General features: G+C 39.2%; 1 protein-coding gene across 6 annotated transcripts in view; it reads left to right on the top strand.

Annotated features, from left to right (window-relative positions):
• LOC124555786 (inositol hexakisphosphate and diphosphoinositol-pentakisphosphate kinase) overlaps nucleotides 1–23,712 on the top strand; it is a 556,425-nt gene that overhangs the window by 438,390 nt on the left and 94,323 nt on the right. For 5 of the 6 annotated variants that reach the window (XM_047129842.1, XM_047129841.1, XM_047129844.1 and 2 more), the window contains 2 exons: nucleotides 8,557–8,901; nucleotides 12,483–12,689. In XM_047129842.1, the coding sequence (XP_046985798.1) occupies nucleotides 8,557–8,901; nucleotides 12,483–12,689 (552 nt within the window). The remainder of the gene's footprint in view (nucleotides 1–8,556; nucleotides 8,902–12,482; nucleotides 12,690–23,712) is intronic. The other variant, XM_047129845.1, reaches the window with a different exon arrangement.

Here is a 23,712-nt window from a genome sequence, read left to right as displayed (position 1 = left end):
AAATGTTCCTTAAGAGAATCCTAACTCAAGATGAAATGTGGGTCTATGGTTATGATGTTGAGACTAAGGTTCAATCTTCACAATGGGTCGTGGTAAGGTTCTCCAAGACCAAAGAAAGCTCATCAGATCAGATCAAATGTCAAAGCCATGCTGATAGTTTTCTTTGACTTTGAAGGATTAGTTCATCATGAATTTGTGCCACAGGGACAAACTGTTACTCAATGGTACTATTGGGATGAGTTGTGATGCTTGTAAGAAAATGTGAGAAAAATAAACGGCCTGAAACATTGTGAGAAAATTCATGGCTCTTGCACCATGATAGTGCACCTGCACATTCATCCCTGTTGGTGCGTGACTATTGCATAGAAACTGAAATCACTGTGCTGCCTCATCCTCCATACTCTCCATACCTGACCCCTGCAGACTTTTTTTATTTTGAAAGTTGAAAACCCTCTTGAAAGGCTGATGATTTGCAACAATAGATGAGATAAAAGAAAATTTGCAGCTGGTGCTTGGTGCAGTCCAGCAAAAGGCGTACCAAGACTGCTTCTGGAAGGGGAAACAGCATTGGGACCAGCGTGTCAATTGTGGAGGAGAATATTTTGAAGGAGACCATGCACAATACAAGGGTAAGTGTAGAAAAATTTTGTGAACAAAGTGCTGGAATTTTTTGGACATACTTCGCATATTATTATTGTAATGAACAACATCTGGGACAATGTGAACTCCAGTAGAGAGTGCCAAGTCAAGAAAGAAGCAAGTTGAATTGCGAGATGAATCAGTAAGTGAGGAGTGGTGAGTGCTACCATAGCAGAGAATGGTGAACAGCTGCCAGGAACAGAATTGGTGACTGAGGTGAGAGAGCAAAGAGTGAGGCGACTCGTGTGTCGGGAGTAGTAAATCAGTTTCTTGTGTCTTGCTCAGTCCCAGGTGAGCTGCAGAGCACTTCCGCCCTGCAGAGCATCATCTCTCACAGTAAAGTGTTGAATGGGCTGACATGGCAACTTCTTGCAAGCTGTCTTTTCAAATCGAGGGAAGAAATATGAGGTGAGAGAGTCTTCTTTGTGTTAGTGCTGAGGTCTAAAGGACTGATCTTTCTTTGCTTTCTGTACTTTTCGAGGCTGACAAAACTACTCAGAAGAGTAAGGTATATAAACATAGACTTACACATCACCGATGACGTATTTTTTTACAGCAAGGTCTGCGTCATAGTGACTTATTCAGAATGTTGCAAGGGATGCTGTAGCAACATCCTGTTCTAGAATTGTTGTTCCTCTCACTGACAGCACTGGAGAGCCATTTCAGATCCAAAGAGCTACTGCTCCTTTTTTTTCTGAGTTGCCAATCACTCACTCCACTCAAGAGTCAAGCTCTTCAAAACAGTCTGCAATGTCTAACCCTTCATAGCCATTAATAGGTAGTGCATCAGTTTCAAACCAATAGGAAAAAGATGCCAAAAAAGTGATCTCCCACTTTCACCAGTTGTCGCCATCATTTATATGGAACAGTTTGAGGAGGAAGGGTGTGAAATCAACCCATTGGAAACTATCTGTTCTGTAAGATATATTGATGACACTTTCATTATGTGGCCACATGGAAGAGACAAGCATGAATTATTTCCTCATGCATCTCAAGTCCCTACACCAAAACATCCATTTTACCATGGTAGTCAAAGTGGATGTAGTGATCCCCGTTCTGGATGTCCTGGTAAAAAGAACAGTGGTCAGCACATTGGGTGGCAGTATGTACCGTAAGAAGATGCACACTGATCTATACTTACATGTGGTCAGCTGCCACCATCTGGTGCAGAGGAATGGCATGCTCAAGACATCGGTACATGGCACTCACAGCCTCACTAAAATCCTTAAACATCTGAGGATGGTGTTCCACAACGACTGCTACACAGAGTGGCAAATTGAGAGAACTCTACCTCCTAAACAAACTGTACAACCAATAGAAACAAAAAAGTAACCTCAGGAGGATGCAGCCATTGAATATATTCCATTTTGTGGCACCTTATATGTAAACCTATATCGAATTCTTTGGAAACATCAAGTGAAACTGCCTGCCATCTGCCAAATAAAACACAGGCACTGCTGAGTAGTGCAATCACTACCATGAACTATAAAAATCTGAGATGTATCAGGTTCCCTGCCAATGCGGCAAACATACATAGGTTAAACATTGCATATTGTTGAAGATTGTTGCCGCGTACACCAACAGCACGCCAGACTAGTCGGCAATCACAGAACATTGCCTATTGAAATTACATGAAGTGCATTACACCCACGCTAAGGTTCCAACACAGACATCTAACTTGTGGGACTGTGTCATTATGTCATTAAAGAATCTGTCAAGACATTATGTCATTAAAAAATCTGTTGAGATTGAGGTAAGGGAACTGCTGATCAGTTGAGATCATGTCTACATCCTCCAGAGTGAGGTTGGGAGAAGATACAAACCATGCTCCAGCTCCTAGGCAAATAATTTGTCATTGCATCTGATGATGGCAATGTGGTCACTTGCTGAAATATTGTACCTGTTGGATACTGACATCTGGCCATTCACTCATGAACTATTACACCATAGATTATACTGGTAGAAGTTGAAGAAACACTTAACACATGTTTTAAACCACATATGTGAAGCAGAATAACTGATAGCATGTTTAGTTTCAACAAGCAGGTTCTTTCTTTGAGTAATAACAAACAAGAACGAGAGTGAAGCTTTGGGAAATTTGTAGACCAGGTGTCACAATAAAAAGAAAAAGGAAATGTTGCTTCTCTCTGCCTGCCATCATATTTTAATAAAAAACTGTGGGTGTCTTAGATAAAATGGGAAGAGTGTTAATAGATGGAAGGTGTAAAGACACATGTTTTTTTACGTGCAAGCAAACACAGAGTCATCAATTTCACTTGCTTATGGTAAGTGAAGGCAGAAGAAAGACCATAAGCTTCAAGTAAAGAATTGTGATCACAAATACAGTAATAAACATATAATGATACTGAATGCACATATTTATCAGCCACAAAGTTGTTTGGAAGTAAAGGATCAAAGGTCTTCAGTGGATTACTTTTTGGAGGGTCACTCAGTTTGGAAGAATTGGCAGTGTCTGGATGTGGTGGTGGTGGTGGTGAATTTGTCTTGCTCATTGTTGCATTGATGGAATCTTTAAGTTGGGAGTCACTTTAGTGTCTTTCAAACTCTAGTGTACTTCGTATAATGTAAAACCAGGGAAACGTTAGTGTGATGGCTGCTATACTGTGGTGGGTTTTGGGTGCAGAGAACTAACATTCTGGATTCAGAAATCTCAAGGCTGTTTGTATTCCTTAATTCTGATTTACACATAATGGATGCTTGTGCTGAAATATCATCTACTCTAATAAAGGTTTGAACCAGAATCGGAATTTATAGGGTGCTCATGCTTGTAGTTATGTGCTAAATAGGCATAATGATTATACAAGTTGTGAAACAGGTGTCATATTGTAACATTACCAACCTGTTACCTCACTTCATGTCTTGTGGATGTTCATCTTCACCAGTCTTCTTTCTGGACACTGAATAACATAGTATCACATAGGTGTTCACATTTTGACTACATAAATGCAGACTGACTGAAATCTACATTATGAGTCATAGGCTGTTTGAATAACGCATGCTAGCTACTGACTGACGGAATCAAACAAATAACGTAGTGTCTGAACTGGTTGAATGCTAGCCCACAACTGATTCAGGCTTTGTGCATGATGCCTATTTGTAGATGTGTGTATTTTGTAAAATTACAAATGGATAAAATGCTACGCAGTTCCATGTTAGATATTAACATAAAAGACAGAAAAATTAAAAGAGAGAAGGGTACAATAGGCAATGAAGAAAGTTTGAAATGCTGACTTGTATGAGTAGAAAATGGCAAAACTGCTCTTTAATGGGAGAGCAGTTTAAGATGCACAAGGATTCCCAAAATCCGATACTTGTTAGGAAACTGAAAAATGAGGGCTACAAAATTGTACACCTAGGTGTAGGAAAGAAGCATGTTTTAAGGTTTGAACATACTAGAATGGGAAAATTTTGAATATGAATAACTTTTGAAAAATTATGTATCTGGAAAAAGTGAAATGTTTATCGAAAAGTGGAAAATAAGGGATTTTAAATGAGCTATGTTTATCTCAAAATAAACAGGTTTTAGCATCAGTGAAATTTTACATCCACATAGTTTGCAGGTATAGTAAATCATGAATATTTTTGCAAATAACATGTTTTTGTATGAAACCTACTGTTTTCATTGACAGTTGTTGAATTATTAAGTCCAGTAATAAAGTTTAATGAATTAATGCTTGTACAAGGATGCAGTAATTTATTGTAACTATCATATTTGGACTACCAGTGAAAAGATGTCAGAAAAAAAGTAATATTGGCGTCAGCAGTGACATAAGAACAAGTAGGATAATCTCATCTCTGTTACATCATATGTTCTGTATCATATTGCTGTGTACTACTATAGTCCTGGGCCATTCATTTATGTCAACTATTGTGTTTATTGTGCCCGTACAGTCTGTAGAGAAGCATTTTTACTAGAGCAATTCAGTGGGTCTGGTTAACCACTGAGTAAGTTGGAAAAATGTGTAGTGCATTTCCTCTGATTATCACTGGTAACCCTGTAGGAACTGATGAACAATAGTAGTCCAACCAGAGCAAATGGCGGGGGCACTCGTGTGAGTGGAGTGTAGCTAGTCACTGGATCCAAAATGTAATCAATGAGTAAATTGAAGCATCCCACTAGTGTAGTTATCTACAGTGTTATCGTTGGAGGCAGTGAGGAAGCACGAGGGGTGGTCATTTGACAAAATGTGGTGGACATACATTGACACACTGTGTTCTGATAACTTTGTATCATACAGAGAAGCAGGCATGTTGAAGTTTAGATAGATCCATAAATTACACTCCTCGAAATTGAAATAAGAACACCGTGAATTCATTGTTCCAGGAAGGGGAAACTTTATTGACACATTCCTGGGGTCAGATACATCACATGATCACACTGACAGAACCACAGGCACATAGACACAGGCAACAGAGCATGCACAATGTCGGCATTAGTACAGTGTATATCCACCTTTTGCAGCAATGCAGGCTGCTATTCTCCCATGGAGACGATCGTAGAGATGCTGGATGTAGTCCTGTGGAACGGCTTGCCATGCCATTTCCACCTGGCGCCTCAGTTGGACCAGCGTTCGCGCTGGACGTGCAGACCGCGTGAGACGACGCTTCATCCAGTCCCAAACATGCTCAATGGGGGACAGATCCGGAGATCTTGCTGGCCAGGGTAGTTGACTTACACCTTCTAGAGCACGTTGGGTGGCACAGGATACATGCGGACGTGCATTGTCCTGTTGGAACAGCAAGTTCCCTTGCCGGTCTAGGAATGGTAGAACGATGGGTTCGATGACGGTTTGGATGTACCGTGCACTATTCAGTGTCCCCTCGACGATCACCAGTGGTGTACGGCCAGTGTAGGAGATCGCTCCCCACACCATGATGCCGGGTGTTGGCCCTGTGTGCCTCGGTCGTATGCAGTCCTGATCGTGGCACTCACCTGCACGGCGCCAAACACGCATACGACCATCATTGGCACCAAGGCAGAAGCGACTCTCATCGCTGAAGACGACACGTCTCCATTCGTCCCTCCATTCACGCCTGTCGCGACACCACTGGAGGCGGGCTGCACGATGTTGGGGCGTGAGCGGAAGACGGCCTAACGGTGTGCGGGACCGTAGCCCAGCTTCATGGAGACGGTTGCGAATGGTCCTCGCCGATACCCCAGGAGCAACAGTGTCCCTAATTTGCTGGGAAGTGGCGGTGCGGTCCCCTACGGCACTGCGTAGGATCCTACGGTCTTGGCGTGCATCCGTGCGTCGCTGCGGTCCGGTCCCAGGTCGACGGGCACGTGCACCTTCTGCCGACCACTGGCGACAACATCGATGTACTGTGGAGACCTCACGCCCCACGTGTTGAGCAATTCGGCGGTACGTCCACCCGGCCTCCCGCATGCCCACTATACGCCCTCGCTCAAAGTCCGTCAACTGCACATACGGTTCACGTCCACGCTGTCGCGGCATGCTACCAGTGTTAAAGACTGCGATGGAGCTCCGTATGCCACGGCAAACTGGCTGACACTGACGGCGGCGGTGCACAAATGCTGCGCAGCTAGCGCCATTCGACGGCCAACACCGCGGTTCCTGGTGTGTCCGCTGTGCCGTGCGTGTGATCATTGCTTGTACAGCCCTCTCGCAGTGTCCGGAGCAAGTATGGTGGGTCTGACACATCGGTGTCAATGTGTTCTTTTTTCCATTCCCAGGAGTGTATTCTTGCAGTAGTGCTTTGTCAGAGAATATTACTACATTTGTAATTGGATTTATTTATTTATCTATTTATTTATTTTTATTTCAAAACAGAGATTGGATATGTAGTGTGTTTCTGAAAGAGTGGAGTACCAAAAATGAGCTGTGTTTCACTTGTGTGGGTTGTAGTATGCCACAGGTGCAAAATGTCTATATATGTATTTTTAATAGGGTTTGTGGGGGTTGAACTACAGTAGTTTGCTGAAATATGAGATAATTACTTGTAGATTACAGTTCTGATTTTCTAACAGTAATGGAAATTCCCAGATTGAGCAATATGTAAAATAAGGGAATGGCAACCACTCGCCAATAGGAGATTGATGTGTGGAGCACAGAAACACACAACAGAAAACAGCATTCATACTAGCTTTCAAGCAAAGGCTATTTTTCAGGCAATAGTACACACATTCACACACACAACTACATGGACACCCAAATGCACACTCCCCTGGCCATGGCGAGTGGCCCCTGGAGTGGGCATGTGGGTATTTGTGTGTTCAAATTTGTGTGCTTGTGCTTGAAAAAGAGCTAGAACTCAAAAGACAACATGAATGATGTTTTATGTTGCGTGTTTCTGTGCTCCATGCACCAACTTGCTATAGGTGAGTGGTTGCATTTCCATTATTTCACATATAGTTCTGAGTATTTAAATGAATTACAGGTGAATAACAATCAGTCTTCATCGACCAGGCACAATGAATGGGACATACGCCGAAGTTCTTAAGTTTTTGATATTTGTTAAATAGTTAATGTTTTTACATTGCTAATTTATAATTTTTTTAGGTATACAATGATTTTGAGTAGCAAAGAACTAACTGACAATGTAATAACTTATGGAGAATGTGTAAAGAGCAGCACAAAACATGTAGGACTACTATTCTGGATTCAAACAAACACAGACCTTTATTAAAAAGAAAAAGAAGGTTAACTACATCTCAGTGGTTAATATGATTAAGATCACATACTTTTCACTCTGTATGAGGCTGCAGTGACTATTTGTCAAAGTAAAAATAGCTTAGATACTTTTTGATACATTGAAGATATGTGACTAAATTGGGAGAAAACAAAAAACTGAAGTAAAAAGGATATAAAAGAAAAAGATGCCTCATCCTATATCTGGGATTCAAACAAGAGACACTACCCAGAGACTACAAAAGCCACCTGTTGAAAATTCCATATCTTCCTATTCAGTTGCAACAACTTTTAGGTATCGATTTAAATACTGTGAAAGCTGGGTATCTGGGAAAATGGCTCTCTGGCCAACAGTAGATTGCACAGATGATGATATATTTCATAAGAGTAAATAGAAAAAGAATTAACTAAGGAAATGTAGCCCTAGATGACAGTCTTAAATTTCCCTATTTTGTATAGTCTCCTCCATTGCATTGGATTCCATTCCAGTGACCATTATTCAGTGGGTATCCTCCTGAGTCTGTCATGGGTGTTGTTTCTTTAAGAACCTCCCTCATTTCCAAAAGTGTCCCCTTTCACATTTCCTCTCTTCATGTTTCAAACAAGTGTTTGTTGGTGAATTGTTGACACTCAAGCATGTTATTTGTGCTCAAATCAGCTTATGAATTTGGTGAGTATCAGCTTCCATTTTCCTTTTTCAATAGACTCCAATTCCTCAATAAGAGGTGTAAAAATCTGGGTTTTGTGGTATGTCACTGTTTGTATTACCATTGTTTCTGTGCAGCAATAGCCATTTATCATTTAAGTTAGTCATCTTTCTATGGTCTAACTTTCAGATATCTCTGTGATTGATTCAGTAATGTTTTTATCTTCTTTTGACTTTCATGAATTAAGTGCAGAAGTCTTTGTATTTTTAATCTGATTTTGTTTCAAATTTTCATATAATTCTAAACATAACATATGTGTTTCCCTTTCCCCTATTAATGTCTTCATCCCTACTAATTTTCCTTATTTATGTTGATTTACATTTTTGGACCTCATAAAAAAATTTAATACCCTTTGATTACTAATGGTCTCACTCTGCTTTATTCCCATTCTCATAATTTTTTGTTTCTCACTCAAATAAAACTTATAATGCGCAATTTTCTCGTGTACCTATATGTCTTTACTCCCATTCTCTGTCATTTTGTTATGTTTTCATCTCTACTCTTTTCTGGAACTCTTACTTTTTTGTTAAACATGTAAGTCAAAAGAGCATCTGCAAAATTCACAAATTTTGGAAAACATTGTTACCTAACACTTCCATCGCCTTTATCGCGTTCAAAGTCTTCCCCAAGCCTTATGCCTAAACCCGCACCTGTTGTAGAAACAATCCCTACACCATCTTTTTCAGATCGTATTGCATCATGGCGGCACAACGCACAGAAAGAGACCTGTTATCTTAGGATGCTGGGATTCCCTGTTGAAGGTTCTGGATTTAAACTGCAGAGGAAAGTGGGTGCTTCTACAAGGAGCCTTTTCAGCACTGCAGTCATTAGTGGGTCATCTAGTGCTCCCAATTTACGAGTTTCAACTGTTTCTAATGTTTCTGGTGAGTCACTGCTTCACTGCTGAATAGTTCATTAATAATTTTGTCTGTGTTATGGGCAAATGAATAAAATTTGTTAAGCGCAAGTACATATGTGCAAGTTCAGGGGTTGTCAAAAGACTTGTTTCATTTCCAAACATTATTCTTGGCTGGTGTTTTAGCAGGTGTCAATTTTATTGATGGTTTTGTATTTTAGCATTGTCTGACGTTGTATTGGTTGCATTTGTTATAGTAGCAGATTGAAAAAATGATAAACTATTATGTTCCTGTTATTGAAAAAAAAATATAATTGTGAAAACATTTAATCAATGTATGAGTTTTTTAAAGATTGTCTGTCTGTTGCTTTGTTTACAATTCTGAAACCATTTTGTACCTGAGAGAAAGTCATTCCTTGAAGGATACGACACTTGATCAATTTCGGGTGCACAGTGTGGCATAATATGCTACCATAATTTGTATAATGCTTCATATGTTGATTTTATTTAGTGTATCATGAAGCTCTAAATAGCTGTAACAGTCTGCAGACATCATTAAAGGTTACTTTCCATAACGTGCAATAGACAGAAAGACAATTTGCTTCTCAGTCTTACAGTTATAGTTTGTAGTCAGTCATGTACCCTTCAGTTGAAAACTTCATTAGAACAACAAAATTTCATTTTTGTGAATCATCAAAGACCTGAAGAGCATTTTATTTCTGGTTTAGATAATCATTAAAAGATGTTATCATAATAGTGTTAAGGCTGTATGTTGAGTTTTTACTTTTGCCTAGCAATGAGAACTGGATTATATTTTCCTTTGAAACACCTGGAGAGCTGTATATGAAGCCATCCATAATACTGTTCATTAGTGAAACATTGTGATGATGTTTGTGGTTGCATGTTACAATGTGACAAAGAATTTTGGTATTCTCGCTGTGCAGTATAATGTTACAGAATCATGAGCACATCTGTGTTGTCCTACAAATACTCCAGAAACACTGGACTGTTAATGGTTGAGACGGTTTTCTGTTCTATTCCAGTTGTATACTAGGTGGGGGTGGGGGTGGGGGTGGGGGTGGGGGGGGTGGGGGCGATGACTCACTATATTCCTAAAAAATGTACCTAAATCCCTCTTTACCTTATTCTCATGACCCCTATGTGGTGTGTACGATGTACACAGCAGTTTTCCTCAAATAAAGATACTTTCAATGAGAATAATGCCTCCTTTCTTCCAAAGATGCCCATGTAAGTTCCTTGAACATACACGTTAAAAGTTTTCTATGTGCTATGCTGAACTGCTGTGACCCTAGCACACCTAACATCTGAATTAATGTAGTGTCTGCTGTCATACTTGCTAGACAAGAAAACTAAACAGTGGTGCATAATTGGGTGTGTTAGAATCTTCTATGCAGTTTTCTTTGCTGATGTACTGCATTTTCTCAAAATTATCCAACAAAGAAATCTTTCATGCACTTCTCTATTACTTATTTTATATTTACATGCCGTTTCATATTGTTTCTGAGTATTACCCATAAATATTTAAACAATGTTATTGGCTCTGTAAGTTAAGTACTACTCTCATATTTGGACACTGTGGGGTTATCTATCTTTGTTATATGCATTATGTTGCATTTATCCACATTTAAGCATAACTGTCATTCATTTTACCAAGTGGAGTTTCATTGTCAGGCAATCAGAGTTTCTCTACAACTGTTCAGTGACAATACCTTCCTGTACTGAACAATCTGATTGGGCCGCACTTTACTTGGGCACACTTTGATGTTACAAACATTTGCCATCCAGTATAAGAACTCAGTTCTATTAACCAAAAAATGTGATCAAACTACTGTGTTTTTCTGGTTCATAGGTAAATTTGTGCAAATGTTGCACATTTTTAAGATGGTAACAGCTATGTAAAGAAGGAAGAATAAATTGAATATTGGAAAGATCACATAGACAGTAGTGTTGCTATGTGTCTACAAATTTATTCCATTGAATGTGACCAAGAGTGGTAGATCTTTTTAATTTTTACATACTACATACATGCATCTCAAGATGATAAATGGAGTGTGCTAGGAGAGGTTAGTTAATCATATACTTCAACAAATGCAAAAGTGGAACTATGAAAGGAAGTTTGTAAATATATGTTGCACATTTCTCTGTTGACCAGTTCTGTTTTTCTGTCAGTGTTTGTCTATTTTTATTAATTTTTGAATGATACTTTTGTTTTAATGTACCTGCCTGTTTTGATGGAGTCACAAAGTTGTCACGTCCTAAAAGTACTTATCAAATGTAACTTAATGGCTTAAATGTAAATCAATCTTGTAATTTATTTTTTCACTTAATGATTGTGTATTGTATCTTCAATATTGAACATTTAGCAGTCTTCATGAAAAGGAAAGATGAGCAGTAATTTATAGGCAGATATGCAATGGTCTAACTAAGGTTACATTTAATGAGAATCAAACAAAAATCATTTTTCTTTTGCACTGAGGAAAAGTTTATTATTATAGGCCCCAAGAAACACAAGAAACCGGAATGCTGTTTACAGTTATTATTTTCTATTTATAAACTTTGTAAAAAAAGACAATCTTCTGGGACACAGATGTCATAAGAATAGAAAACAGTGGGAGCTACAGTTTTGGTTGTGATATGATAGGAATTAAAGTGAGAGTATGGAGAGTTACAATCTTTGTATGGGGAGGTAGAAGACAGTGATAACTGAAGAGGAGCAGTCACTGCATGGTCTTATTAGTGAGAGTATTATGAGGACACACAATCTGACTCTTGCATAATAAGGAATGTGAAGAGGGAACACTGTAAAATAATGATTATTTTAACTGTTCTCAAGCACTTGATGCAGAAATATTTCTTTTATTTATTTATTCATTGTTACTTTTCAGGCTTTCCTTGTGGATCTGCTTCAAATGCACTTCTCAGGTTTGCAGCCGGGTAACGTGCAAATCCCATACTATTTCATTGATACAACTGTTTGGCATCTTCAACTGGTGGTTGTTGTTGTTGCCACTGCTGTAAGAGGCAACTAACCATACCAACAGCTGAAATTGTCAAGTAGTTATGTCAATGAAATATTGTTAAATGTGCACGATGTTATCCTGTGGCAAACCAGAGAGGTGTGTTTGCATTTATTCATTGGTTGGAAATTAATTGCAAATATGCTTACTGAGAAATGTCAATGAAATATTGTTAAATGTGCACGATGTTATCCTGTGGCAAACCAGAGAGGTGTGTTTGCATTTATTCATTGGTTGGAAATTAATTGCAAATATGCTTACTGAGAAATGTCAATGAAATATTGTTAAATGTGCACGATGTTATCCTGTGGCAAACCAGAGAGGTGTGTTTGCATTTATTCATTGGTTGGAAATTAATTGCAAATATGCTTACTGAGAAATGAACTGAGGTAGATTTTCAAACAAAAAGTAATTTGATATGAAATTCACAAAATCAGTATTATGAGAACGTTAATGACAGTCCACATGTTATTGTTGATAACTATTGGTTTGGCAGTATTGATTTTCAGGAAATAAATTATGTAAAACAGTATTTGCTATTATTATTATTTATTTATTTATTTATTTTCAGCAATTGAAGGGTGTGGTGGAGTGCCCCCCATACGGCCTCTGGAGACTTTACACAATGCTCTGTCATTGAAACAACTGGATTGTTTCCTAGAGACTGTTACATCTGCACCTCTGTTTCGCTCACCGTCATCTTCACCTCCAAATTTTCCATCTACACCACATTCGTCACTGGTTCTTCATCACTTGCCATTGCAGTCTCCAAGCAGTAGTAAGTAATGCTTCCATTTAAGACCTGTACTTAGTAAATAGTCCACAGATTTTAAACAAATAATTTGTGGTGCCTAGTTCATTGAAATTGGTGAGTTGAGTGCTCATCATTTGAACATTTGATGGCAATATGTAGAATCTTGGCTATGGTATAAATATCAGTGAGTAGAATTGAAATAAAGATATTAATTCTCCTTTGGAATTGGTTTGTTATGGGTTAGTTACATTGCATAAAAATGTACCCATTGATTTAGTTTTTCTAGGAGAGTGTCTTACAAATAGCCATGGCTGAAATGCCTTTGTATGCCTGACATAGGTTATCATAATATTTTGGCACAATATTAAATGGATGGCAGAGAATTCTAAACCAAGTATTTTGAGATAAGGAATCAATGATTGAGAATAAGTATACCATCTGGCATGAGATCTCAAATGAGCAGTGTTTGTGAGGCATGTGTTTGGAAACATAAATAGTTTCATAATAAACAACAGCCTGCTTCATTGATGTTCATAGAGCTACCTTGAAAAACAATACATATGTGTCTGTGGTGAGTCCACAATAGAGTTTATCACTGTTAACAGTTCTGACTGGTTATCAGAGACAGAGAATTACACATTACAGGAACTTGCAGACATTCATTTAATGTATAGTTTAGCAGCATGGATTGCTTTTTAAATGAAAGTAGTACTGTTCGATATTTTAGGTGAGAATTTTGTTACAGGTAAGCCAGATGGCACGGGAAAATCTCTTCGAAAACCTAGTTTGTGTGCTAATTGTTTAGGAATTTCTGAGTAATATTTATAAGAATACTCTTCAGGAAGTATTCATGTAAAGATTTCTTCTGCCATTGTTCAGAATGATTCCTATGTCTTTTATTCTGAATATCCACTATTATTTTAAAACACTGTGTGTTCATTCAACTAACTGAGTTTGATAACTCTATTTCTTGATTGTCTGCAGTTCAATGAATTTGGATGGCTAGATTACTAAAACATATGAGATAAAGAATAGAAAACAACAGATTATATCAGAGCCGAAAGTAAGCTTTACACAGAAGCACGTATATCCTAATGATTCACAGCCACTTGAGGGTGGGACTGCAAAAGTTAGGCGGCCATATAAAGCCATCTATTTCAGTAATTTTAGCTCATCTCTGGATTAGGTGTTTTTAACTAATGAGAAATGGGGGGGGGGGGGGGGGGGGGGAGAGGAGGGGGGGGAGGAGGGGGGGGGAGGACATCTATATGAACTAGTACTGTTTGATATTTTAGGTGAGAATTTTGTTACAGGTAAGCCAGATGGCACAGGAAAATCTCTTCGAAAACCTAGTTGGTGTGCAAATTGTTCAGGAATTTCTGAGTAATATTTATAAGAATACTATTCAGGAAGTGTTGACGTAAAGATTTCTTCTGGCATTGTTCAGAATGATTCCTATCTGTTTTATTCTGAATATCTACTATTATTTTAAACAATGTGTGTTCATTCAACTAACTGAGTTTGATAACTCTATTTCTTGATTGTCTGCAGTTCAATGAATTTGGATGGCTAAATTACTAAAACATATGAGACAAAAAATAGAAAACAACAGATTATATCTGAGCAAAAAGTAAGCTTTATACAGAAGCACATATATTCTAATGGTACACAGCCACTTGGGGGGGGGGGGGGGGGGACTACAAAAGTTAGGCATTAGGCAGCCATACAATGTCATCTATTTCAGTAATTTTAGCCCATCATTGGATTAGGAGTTTTTAACTAAAGAGAAACGGGGGTGGGAATTGGGGGGGGGGGGGGGATATCCATATGAACTAGGCTGCCTTTTCAAGGATATGCATACATCTTCCATACAAACAGCAGAAACCACTTTCAAATATGAACAGGCTGATTCTGAAGTATTATCACACTGACTGAACCCAGCAGTTATGAGGGGTAGTAATAAAGTTATAATTATTACCTCAACAAATTGAACTCAACAGTGAAACTTGTTGATCAGCTTAGTTCCTCTCTACATATTCACCATTCTAGGTGACACTGTTTCCAGTGATAAATGACTTGGTGGAGACCTTAGTTCTCAAAATGTGTTTTTGACTGTTCAGTAAATGTTCTCGCTTAAAATTCTTCTGTGTCATTCTGGAAATGAATCACACACTGTGGTTTCTTCAGTTGAGGAAAGAGGAACAAGTCACTGGGTGCCATGGCATGAGAATTAGAGGGAGGGGGAATACAGAATTTGATAGCACAAATAAGCTGTCTGTCCTATGCGGAATGAGTTGGGGCACTGTCACAGAGAATGAAGCACGTCACTTCCCCACAATGCTTCACCTTAGTGCCTCCAACTCATGGTGGGAACAATCGAATGAAAACAATCAATTCATTCGAATGTTGCAAAACTGTCATGTCATTCAGTTATAGTTTTTACCTATTGGTTGTATTATTTACACATTCTTTTCAGTGAAACCAGTCAATGGGAACAATTGAATGGATTCAATCGATGTCGTCGGCTCGACTATTCATACATTCTTTCCAGTGAAACCAATCTGTGGGAGCAACTGAATGAAAACAATCATTCATTTGGTCAGACTTCTCATTCATTATTTTGAATGCAACCAATCTGTGGGAGCAACCGAATGAAAACAGTCGAGTCAGTTGTTTGTAGTTTAACATTTCAGTTGGATTATTAATCATTTCCTTTTTTTGAGTGAAAGCACCCTATGGATGCAACCAAATTGAAACGTTTGATATCTTTGTAGCTTTGAATATTGGTTGTATTGTTTATTCTTTCTTTTCAAATGAAAACAGTCAGTTGTTTTTCTGTCAGTTGAACCATGTATTCATTCTTTCAAGAGAAACCACTCATTAGTATTTTTGCTCATTAAACTATTCATTCATTCTTCTAAGTGAAACCAGCCTGCAGTACTTTCATTAGTTGAACTAAAGCAGTCCACAGTACACTGCCATTCATTTAATTATGTGCTGAATGGAGTAATTTTTATTTTCACCATTTAAAACTTACCCATATATTGGTGTGGGTCTAGTTGTTCTATGTGCCATTAACATGTAACTACTGGGACAAATCTAATTATTCACACACGCACCCCATGGAGCAGGGGTAACTTGAGAGGGGGAATGTTTCCTCGTTGCATTTCAGTACTGAAAACACCAGAATGCCTCCTGCCAATCAGTAGAGATAAATTACACAAGAGATTTACAAGGATTTGTGAGAGAGCATTATAGATATGTTCATGTTCAAACATAGAAGTCATTTGCAGTAAAGAGTATGAATGCAAATTAAGTCAGTTTCAGTACAGCTCATTAGTAAAAGTTAAGTGACGTTTAAAACATTCATTCGTCTGATGGCATTGCAGTGCACGCGATTGCCAATTGTCGGCAGCTTCTCATTGTCTCCATAAACCAGAATTGAAAATGTAGGGCATTCCAAAATAATCTTTACAACTTTGATCATATATATTTCAGAAATTGGGAGAGGTAGAAATGTGTAGGTTGTGGTATAGTGTTCAGACACACCAAAGGTGCTAGAAGCCGCTTAACAGAGTTCGTAGTGTTAAGGTGACCATATTTTAAGGTGACCATATTTTATAGGCCCAAATTTGGGATACATTAAAAAATTTTGATACTGCAAGAAAGTCGTAGTCAAATTTAGTAAATGCAAACTATCACTTTAATTTGTTAAAAAAAGTACATTAATTTAAACTTTATTTGTATTAGATGAAGGAGTGCAGGCAGAAATACAGTATTTATCAGTGCTGTAAATTTTCTACAGCATGTCTGTATTCTTCAACAGCATATGAAGACATTCATGTTTCATCACAGTTCACTCTAGACATCAACAATGCATGTGTAGCTTCTACAACAAACTGTGTTTTGTCTGCTCCATAAACTGCTTGCTTGGGAAAATACTTCATTAGCAGCATACCAATACAGGTGAAATGAGCCTCTAATATGGGATAAATCATTTCACAAGATATCTAAGGGATATTCCAGTGCCATGTCCGAACTGGTGTGTCCTCGTTGCTGCAGTGGTGGGAGCTCAGAGTTCCTGGAGATCCTGCCGAAAGAAAAAAGTGTAATGTGGTTTTGCAGCACCTGGGTGTTAGATCTGGTCTTTACTAACCAACTGCTGAGGGGTGGCCAGTCACTAACTAAAGTGGGGGGGGGGGGGGGGGGCAGCTTTACATGTGTGTGAACATTATGCCAGAAACAGCATTTCTGAAATATATGTGATCAAATTTGTGAAGATCGTTTGTAATGACCTTTAAGTGTATAGAAGGGTGTCCAAGCGTTCTTGCCTCTGGATTTTTAATAGGCTAAATTGAAGAATCTTCTGGTCCTCTAATCAGCTTAATTTCCCCAGACATTTAAATAGGTCCAAGATTACCAAGGACAGTTGAATAAAGATCTAGTACATCTCTGGACACCCTCAAAATCGGAATCAATCTGGGGAAACCCAATGTTACACAATTATAACTTTCCCTAAGCTAATTACCTGAAATGTATTTGTGCTCATAGTAACATTGAGCGAATATATGCTCAGCTTATTTGAAAATGGATACAGGATGTTATAATCTCATTCAGCTGAGCAGTTTTGAGGTATTATTCTAAAAATGTGTCTGTGTGTCAGATTTGGGAAGGTATGCACCATCTTGCTTTTGCCAGCCATCCTGACTGTGGTTTTTTATGCAATTTCTCCACACTCATCTAGGTCAACACTAAGCTGGTTGTGCGGACACATTACAACACACAATACTACCTCTAGACGTAACCTTGGGTTGGATCTTCAAGATTATTCTTGTTTGATAGTTTTAAGAAGTTGCAAAGCTCGAAATTTATGAATGTACTTCGTTCATTTCTACCTCTTAAATGGAAACAGATAATACTACAGATGATTCTGATGTACAGTCTTAGACATAAAAACTGACCGCCGGCCGGCCGCCACACAGACTAAGTCCGAGTCGTTCACTTCAGGTGGCCATTAAACCTGACCGCCCCTGACAACTCTAAGTCCAGCCGTCTGCACAGTCTGACAACACTGTAAGATGCGGAAGTGTTAGGACGAAGTGTTGTCTACTTCCGAGCTAATATGGATGGAGTGAGCCTGTGGTCTTGCGGAAATCATCGTGCACTCTAAACTTACAGTCACATGTTCGCATCCAACAGATTTTTTTTTTACCACATTTCGGTCTAAAGTTATGAGTCTGATTGAACATCAAAGACAATTCACTTAACATTTTACCCACCGGCAATAACAAGTATTCCAGAAACAATTCCGCAGTACAGCTCGTGGCTGCGTCGCGATCATAACAGCTTAAGCTCGAGCGTTTCCTCACGCTGCAGCGGCTACCGGCCACCGGCCAGACGCCACCCGCCGCCTGAAATCCGGCGCCGCCCATGTGAAGGCGGCGCCACGCTGTCAGTGTATGTATCAATACCATTTTCGAATTTGAAGTTCTAGTTATCATCTTGCAGTTAAGCATTGGATTTTGCATACTTGAAAATCACGAACTACAGTTAAGCATTGTAAAATTGAGTCGCAAGTGGAAAAAGGTGTAACATCTGCAACACAACGTTTACTTTTGGTATAACAGAGGGGTGAATGTAGATGAGGCAGCTAGAAAGATTTGAACTGTGTGTGGAGCGAGTGCTTTTGGGAAAAATACGCCAGAAAAAGATATTCTTGTTTCAACAAAGATTGTTCTGGCGTGAATGATTTTCCACATTAAGGAAGTCTCAACTACTGATATATGTGACAGATTACCATTTTACCATCATGCGATATTTGCATTCAACAGGCAATGTTCAGAAGTCTGGTGTAGGAGTACTGCATGCTCTAATTCGAAACAACAAAAATCAACGGAGTGACTATTATTGAACGTCGTCAGGTCGCTCATTGAGCATTCCTATGCAGTACTGTTACTGGTGATGTGTTGTGATACCCATATCGTTAACTTCCTAAGAAAGAAATGAAAGGCTGAGCCCCACCAAAAGACGTAGACTAGAGCAAAGAGTAGTGTGAACATACATCTGATAGCTCCAAAAGTGTGTTTTGGACTACGAATTCTGCCCCAAGGGGTGTGTGAAACACAGCTGGAATTTGTTGTCAACAACTGAGACACTTTTCGGTTGCAGTGTAAGAAAATCGAGCAACAAAACTTCATCACCTATGCTACTGCATGATAACTGACTCTGTTGATTTGAGAAACAAAACTATCCAGGAGATTGATAGGAAAGTCGTCTCTCAGGCACTTGTATTGATAGGGAAGTCCTCTCTCAAGCACTTGTCCCTATCGTCATACATTGGTAAAATTTTATCTTTCCCGCTTTTGATCAATCAACCGTCAAGACAATTCATTTCTAGACGAAAATACTCTTAAAACTACACTGGTTTAATGACATCGTTGGAACCAGTGGGTTTCTACAGGCGTAGAATTTGTAAACAACTTTAGGGTTGTCAGATTGTTTTAGATACCATGAAAGAAAATTCAGCTGCTGATTATTTTCTCTTTGATGATTACTGTTGCAATTAATAAACTAATGGAAAATGCAATTAAAATATTCACTGCACTAATACAAATTAAATTCAGCTTACTACAGAAACATCACAACGGCAGTCTATCATAATAAAGCATTAAGTGTCTGTGAGATGATTGAACCTATTTTAACACAAATTAGTAGGATATTACCGACTTTTGACTTCGAAAATATCTGTATTTACTTCATTTCCTGTATCATTCGCAAGTGTTATGAAAATGTGGCATTTCAACGATAAAATTATGTATTCACAACAACAAAAAATATCTCGGCAGAAAACAGAAGTGGCATTATGAAATTGGCAGTACCGTAAGGTTTTCGCTCTGACACTAAGGGTTACTGTAAGTAGCAAGACGAATTTTGCTCGAGCGTTATCTTACGATTCCCTTATTGAGTTTGTATCTGCCTGCTTGTAGCTCTGCTACAAAAGAATTAAAAATCTGGCTTTCATCGAGTCTCGAAAGGCGAACAAAAGCACCTTGCACCTGGTAGCCAAGCATGTTACCTAGGAACTGGTTTTTTCCTAAAGGGGGAAGACATCCTTTTGTGGTTGAATTGTTGGCAAATGTCAGTCAGATGTGTGCCGTTGGTCTAAGCGTTTCGGTATGTTGAATTTGTACCAATGATTTTTCTACAGGTTTTTTCTGTTCCAAATAGAGAGTTGAAGTCTCCCATTAGTATTTTCACGTCATCTTGGTGTATTTTGCTCATAGTATTTTTGAGTGTGTCAAAATTTTTCGACATTTTTGGTGTTTTTCTTATTTTCAACGTTGCTGGGGGCATGTGCATTGATGAGTGTATATTTTCACTGGGGCTCTGAACGAGCATAGTCATAAGTCGATTGTTGATGTGTGTGATTTCTTTGGTAGAGATAATAATAGATCTGTGTTCGAGAAAAGCAATGCCAAAGATTGGTACGCCTTTCACTACTTTTTGTTGTATTTTGCTCTTGAAGATGCAATGGTTTCCGTAATGCAAGGTTTCGCTGTCAGTTAGTGGTGTTTCATGAAGAGCACGGATGAGAATTTTTTGATGGTCGATTTCTTTTGTGAGATTATTTAGTATTCGTGCTTGGATCAATGTATCGATGTTTAATTTTCAAATGCATGTTTTCCGCTTGTAGGGAAATTTACCAGAGATCTTCGATATTCTCTGCCATGCTAACCTGGACTCCCCAGAATCCGAAAATCCAGCTGCCGCCTGTCGACAGCCAGGTTGTGTACCACCTGGGGTAAAGTTGACTTTGCTTGAACAGTTCATGTTTGCTTGTGTTTCGTCGGTTTGGCTTGGGTGATACTAGGACTGGACAGGACCAGAGGGTGTTGAAGCCTTTGGAAGCAAATATTTTCAGCCGAGCTCATTGAGCTAACAGACGGTGACCAGAGTAACGGTGATTTTCACTCAGACGTGCGTGCATTTTGGGTTCAACGGATTGAGTAGCCGTTCAGGGTTGTGTTAGTATTTGGTTAACCCCAAGTATTTGATTTCCTCTGTACCACCCATATGAGCGAGGGTTTCCCCTATCGGCCCCACGGTATTATTATTATTATTATTATTATTATTATTATTATTATTGTCATTATGTCATCAGCAAATCCGATATGGTGCATCTTCCCACCACTGAAATAGAAGTGCATTGCTCGATTCAGTATTTCCATCACATAAATATGGGTTATAATTACGTTACATTGCTGTTAGTAGACATATTTCTCACTTTTTCTTAGGCAGTTGCTACCTGTTACTCCATCATAGGAATTTATGTGTGCAGCATTGTTGCAATACAGACGTTCAAATTATCCGATTTCTGTAATTTCATTTCGATCTCAGATCGTTCGAATTGGATTCACCCAGTCAGGCTTAATGTGGATATCTGAATATGACTCTCATCATTTGATAGACTGGGTAAACCCCATTCTTAATCAGACGGTTGAATCTACATCACTTATTTATGGCAGGGCCTGAATTCTTAAACACTGTGGAAAATAATAATACAATGTGATTATTACTAATATGTTATTTAAATATAAATATATGAACGAATGAGATAAGTTTATTTACAGGAGCAGAGCCCCATCCATCATAGCAGAGCAGTGCGAGATTGGTTTCAGAGCCAAGAGAGGATAAAGCTGTTGCCGTTTGTTCCACGATCACCGAGCATCAACCAGATAGAGAATATATGAGCAGAGGTAACAAGGTCATTGCCATGTGGACCTACAAATGCAAGCGACCTTTGGACGAATATAGAAAACGTATGGTGGGAAGTAAACCATCACGCTACACTGTCGACGACTTAATGAAATCAATGCCCCTACGCCTTCGAGAAATCGTACGTAATGATCATGGGTGGGTTGGTTACTAGAAGTATACTCGTCCACAAAACCCATGTAGACAATTATCTGATAGTCGGTCAAGCTTCGCTTTGTTGCAGCTCTTTAGATACAAGTCCATTTACTTTCAGTCTCCTCCTCACAATTCTTGCAATGCAAGGTAATTGAAAAATCTCATCCATTCGACGCCAACTGAGGAATTGACTGGTGCATGTGTTGTTCAACACACAGTAGTCGTCACCCTCACTGGAATCAATGACTGTGTGTGTGTGTGTGTGTGTGTGTGTGTGTGTGTGTGTGTGTGTGTGTGAGATGTATTAACTCCATAGTATCGTTAGGAGACACAGTGCGCTCTTGTTGTCGATGTTCGTGACAAGTGCACCAATTAGCAGTGCCCAATGCCGCCGCGATTTGTTTGTGTTGCCTGAGCGTGGACACTGCAGCAGACGCTTCGCCATAAACAGAAAGAAATCACCTTGGCTCTGACTGCAGTGAGCGGATATCACTGCCTGCGTGTTCTTATAGTAACCAATGTGAGACTCTACTCACAGGTGCCATGGAGCAATTGCAACGGGTATCATGTCATTAGTCATCAGAATATTAACCAGTTATGAAATGTCCACTCTGTTTGAATCCCAAGAAAATAGGAACCTTCTCACAAAGGAATGTGAGGTGATATCAAAATTTATCCAACATACAAAAATTAACTGCTGGGCTTTCATGTATGCAGTAGTACCCTTGTTTTAGTATGAAGTAAAAAAATAAACAGTTTAGGTTTGTGAAGCATAATATGACACCAGATTCTTATCGTAGGCGCTATCTGAAACGCAAAAATCAGGGAGCTGTCCATTCTTTTGTCCAACAGTCTGTCTCCTTCCATGAATTACTCCCGCTAGGAAATTCTTATTTAAGGACTTGTGGCCATCAAGTTCTTCAACAGAACAAGCCTTATGTTATTGTGCTAATTACGGTATGGAAAAAATGCAACAAAGACGATTTCTCTTCCAGCAGTGGGGATTTTTGCAAATGTCTGTATTCAGCAATGACTGCCAGCTGCCACAACCCTGCACAGAATCCATTGAGCAATCAACACAACTGTGCGTGCACTTCAGACTTCATTCAGAAAGATGTCAGGAGGTGGATGGAAACGTCAAATTATTGTTGCTTTCCGAGTCTATTCAATCCAGAATGAGGTGTTAATAAGGTAGTTGAGCTTTCTAGCAATTACACTTTTATAAATTTCATATGAGTATTCCCATAGCCAAAAGAACCCGTTAGTGTGAAACTATCGGGAACTGCATTAGTATCAAACTGCAAGAACTTGAGACAATACGTGGACTCTTCTCTTCACTGGGTGACCTATTACTGTTATTTAGGATTCTCTCCATCCTAGGCGTAATGGAAATGGAACTTCAGGGCCGCTTTCCGTTATTCTTGACAAACATCAGCAACTTGTAATCACTGCGAGTTACAACTGCGTGATGATATGGCTCAGGTTGTCAGTAGTTGTGGTGGTGTTATGCTCTCAAACTGCTTACAGTAACGTTAATGGTGGCACACATAATTTAGAGCTGACTACCTATTTAAGTAAAGATAGTGTTGTGGTGTCATCGCTTCTCTTTATTTGGCCTCAGCTTGAGTAATCCAATTTAATGGACATAGTACAGTGTGTAAACTTTTAGATGGCAGACCTCTCCCTAGTCCTGAATCGGTAGAAGTTCGTAAATGTCGGGAGGCTTCGGTAGGCACGCAGTTTAGACTGCTACCAACATTACGTAGCTGACTGTGTTGTACAAGGTAGCCATTGTCGTCTGCTTCGTTATTGTTTTGCGCTGTACTGTTCTGCGTGTTTTTATTGTGTAGTTCTGCTAAACATTATCAAAATGAGTGAAGAGGAAGAAGCCTTTCATCTGCTTTCGTGTAAGCATGATGCGCAAATTGTAGTGCCAGCACTGCAACTGGTAGGTGTGCCTTGTCGCCCCCCCCCCCCCCCCCCCCAAAAAAAAGGGTCCACTCCCCTCCCCTCGCCAGCCAATGCTTGCTTCCTCCTCTCCCCGCACTCCCTTCACAACTCTGCCGTCTTACAGTTAACACACTGTACTCCATTCATGGGCTGCTAATGCTACAGTATGACTACAGAGATCATCGTG

This window comes from Schistocerca americana, chromosome X, assembly GCF_021461395.2.
Source record: "Schistocerca americana isolate TAMUIC-IGC-003095 chromosome X, iqSchAmer2.1, whole genome shotgun sequence".
Classification (NCBI taxonomy): Eukaryota; Metazoa; Arthropoda; class Insecta; order Orthoptera; family Acrididae; genus Schistocerca; species Schistocerca americana.
This window is presented reverse-complemented; position numbering and strand designations above follow the sequence as displayed.